General features: G+C 53.8%; 1 protein-coding gene across 1 annotated transcript; it reads right to left on the reverse strand.

Moving 5' to 3' along the window:
• Window positions 1-14: 14 nt before the first annotated feature.
• Window positions 15-3098, reverse strand: PSMD4 (proteasome (prosome, macropain) 26S subunit, non-ATPase, 4; the record flags this gene model as incomplete). The annotated part of the gene is made up of 5 exons (XM_009582937.1): window positions 2953-3098; window positions 2162-2276; window positions 1447-1533; window positions 582-650; window positions 15-227 (listed from the first exon to the last, which is right to left on the reverse strand). Coding segments are annotated over exons 1-5 (606 nt in total), but the record flags the coding sequence as incomplete, so codon positions are not given.
• Between the last annotated feature and the right edge of the window lie 249 nt (window positions 3099-3347).

The following is a 3347-nucleotide window of genomic DNA, read 5'->3' on the forward strand; positions in this document are numbered from 1 at the left end:
TCCCCGTCGCTCACCAGAGCCAGCTCCGGGTCCGCGCTGGGGTCCACGCCGAACTCGAAGTCGCTGGCGCCGAGGCCCAGCATGGCACCTCCCTCCCCAGCCAGGATGGGGGAGCTGATGAGGGCATCGGCCAGGCTCGGCCCCGGCGGCACCGTCACCAGGGGGGGGCCGGGGCCACCCAAAAAAAAGGTGTTAATGAAGGCAGTCAGCTTGTCCGTGTTGGCTTCCTAGGGTCAAAGAGAAAGGCTGGGACTAGAGCTTTGCCTGGCTCCTCAGTTCTGCGAGAGGGAGGGCCGGCTCCTCGGCACACCCGGCGTCTCTTCGCGCTACGGGGGAGCCAAGAGCTCCGCTGTTTCCATCAGGACGGAACGCATTTAACGAGGCCTGCAGTGAAACGGGAGAGGTGTCTTCCCAGAGGGAAACGTTACTCTCCACATTAGCATTTTTACTGGGGCAGCTGCTGAAGAGACTGAGGCTCAGAGAACTGTTCGTATCCTTGCGTGCCCGAGTAAGGGCTCCAGGCTGGAAAGGATTCAAAATCCTGCCTCAGATCTTAGGCAAGAAACACAGCAGAGTCTCACCTCTTCTCCAAAATTGATGATGTCAACGTTGACTTTCTCTTTCTTCAGACGCTTTGCCAGTTTCACCAGCTGCAATGAGGAGACACCGCGGCGTTAGCTTCTCATTGCCTGGATTCCGGCTCTTACCCGCGCTCAGCTCAACAGAAACCAGACAACAGCACTTAGGATTCAGTCCTGGAGGCACAAAGCCCAAAATCAGTTTCCCAGTTTGAAGCCCTCCCAGCAGGGAAGCGTTTGAGATATTTTACCTCTCCGGCTGGGACAGGCGCTGCCGCACAGTGCCCGAGGCGCCGCGAGGCGGCACAACCGAGGGAGCCGTTCCTGCCGAAGCAAGTAACCGTCCCCATCGAGGGGGACGGCAAGAGCCTGGGACAGGCAGCATCTCCTCACGTTTCTGACCTGTTCTTTCAAAGAGACCCAGAACACCTGGATGAACCTCACTTGTGTTATTTTAAGTGCCAACAGAACAGCATCTTCCAAGGCTGAGGGCATTATTTCTGCCCAGGGACACAGATTTCCTCCCCCAGCTCCTCAGACAAAAAGCCCAAAGTGGTCTAGGTGACAGCCACGAGGCACAGGACCTGGCACTCCCCTGAACCGGGGGAGGGAAGCAATCCTCCACAAAACAGTGGGAGAACTGGATCTGTCCTTGGCTCAGGCCTGGCTGCGCCCAGGGATCCGGCCTTCCCTCTCCTCCTAGCTGAGAACCGCCCTGCTCAAGAGCTCTGTCAAGCAGCCTCCTCGCTGGGGTATAAAGCCTTACTTTCAATACAGAGCAGGGAACAAACGATAAAACCCAATTTGTGTTTCAAAGTAGAGCGTGGAGCTGACCCAACATTTTTGCCTTTGACTGGCCATTACTCACGTCTTTCTCGTTATCTTCTACAGGGCTCCCAACAAAGGCGATGATTCGCATCTTGTGGTTCTTGCCTTGGCGATGTTTTAAAGCCAGCTGCAAGACAGAAGTCATATTGTACTTCAGGAGCAATTCTCAGGAAAAAGCAGTGGCCAGCAGTCGCCCCTGCTACTTCTTCTGTTACGCAGGAGAATTTAGGCTAAATGGCAGGAGAGACTTTTCAGTAGCGAGTTTCACCAAACTGTCTCCAAGAAGGCATGTGTCAAGGGCCTCCCGTTTGCTGGTAGTTATGACTCAGCTGGGAGCAGTTTGCTGGCAAAGAGATGGTCTGGGACAGAGCAAGAAAACAGGACAAAAGGGTGGCCACGTCCTGGGGGACACTCCTCGGCTGGGAGCTGCTCTCCTCAGGGTGGGAAGGGCTGTGCAGCTCGACTGGACTTCTGCGAAGCAGCTGTCAGGTTCCTCCGAAGCAAACCAGGACCAGACTATTGAACTTCTGAGCTTTTATATTGGATTTTATAAAGGAGGTTTCAGCTGCATTTTGCAGATAGGGAGGCAAAACTAAAATTAATTGCTCGGCACTGCTCAGCCATAGAAACAGGAAGAGAACAAGATTCCCCGTATCCAAGCCATCAACAGGACAGGTAATTTAACAGGACGCACTAAGGCAAAAGGAATTACAAAGACGCAGACTCGCTCGTGAGGAACCAACAAGACCACTTACGTGAGCAACTCTGATCCCTGTGCAAAAGGTAATTTTCCCTTTGGGTTGCACCGTGTGTAGCTTTGAAAGGATCCGGCCTGTGTCTGGAGTGAGCGTGGTCAGCACTTCACAGTTACTGCAACGCAAACACACTTACGCTGGCGACCTCTTCTTTGAGAACTTCTTTGTGAAACCCTTTATTTGCTACGGGGGTAGGAAAAGCCCTCCCTGCACTAAGCCTCAGCTGGTGTCTGCTCCAAGCCAGCACTTGGCTCTGGTAGGTCAGTGCGTACAGGGAGCAAGACTTTTAGCCTGGTTTCCTAAAAAACCCCAAAGTAATCTGTCTGCACGAAGGCTTGTGTGTGTCTCTGTCCCCTGCCCCAGCAGCCTTGAGCCCACTGGCCAATTTTAATCGACTCTGGCTAAGAGGGAGCTCACAGAGGCACTGAAATCCTGCAGACTTCAGGAAAATGGAGGAATGACTCTCTCGGGGCTGCCTGTGACAGCTCAGCCCTTACTTGCCACTCTTTGGGACACAAGACCACAAAAGGATGGGTCTGGCAGAGAGGTCCTGAGAGAGAAGAGCCTCCATAACATATCCTGGCATTGCAGGAGCGAGCCCAACAAGCTAGAGACCGGTCAGGAACCAGGTTTTCTCGTACCAGTCCTCCCAGAAGAACTGGTTTGGTTTTAGACTGTGCTATTGCTGCCCTGTCTTGCAACACTCCCCTGTTCCTTGTCTCCGCGCTCTCTCACAGGTCCCCCCAGCCGCTCCTCAGTGGTCCCGAGGCCAGTTCCCCCCCCAGGCATACTTGGCTAAGGTGATGAGCCCCACGTTGTTCTCGGGGTTACTGCGGGTTTTCGAGTGGCACACAATGTTGACAGCATCTTGCTGGGCTTGCAGGCGAGTGGGTAAGAAGTCTCCATTCCTCATGTACTCGCTGTTGTCAACACTGAAACACAGAGAGGAGGGTGTCAGCTTGTGAAACAGTTGAGGTTTATCCCCAAAACGTGCTTTTTGGGACAGCACACCTAAAGTCACACGGCTGGGGACACGCAGCAGGACACAGATGTTTCCCAGGGCAGAGAGACGAGTTGTCTCTGCGTTTCCCTGAGTTTTCAGATCAGAACCAACCTTTGGGTCACAGAACAAATGCCGGCCCGGGAGCCGGAAGCTCCCACTTAGAATCATAGAATCATTAAGGTT

This window comes from Fulmarus glacialis, unplaced genomic scaffold (assembly GCF_000690835.1).
Source record: "Fulmarus glacialis isolate BGI_N327 unplaced genomic scaffold, ASM69083v1 scaffold30568, whole genome shotgun sequence".
Classification (NCBI taxonomy): domain Eukaryota; kingdom Metazoa; phylum Chordata; class Aves; order Procellariiformes; family Procellariidae; genus Fulmarus; species Fulmarus glacialis.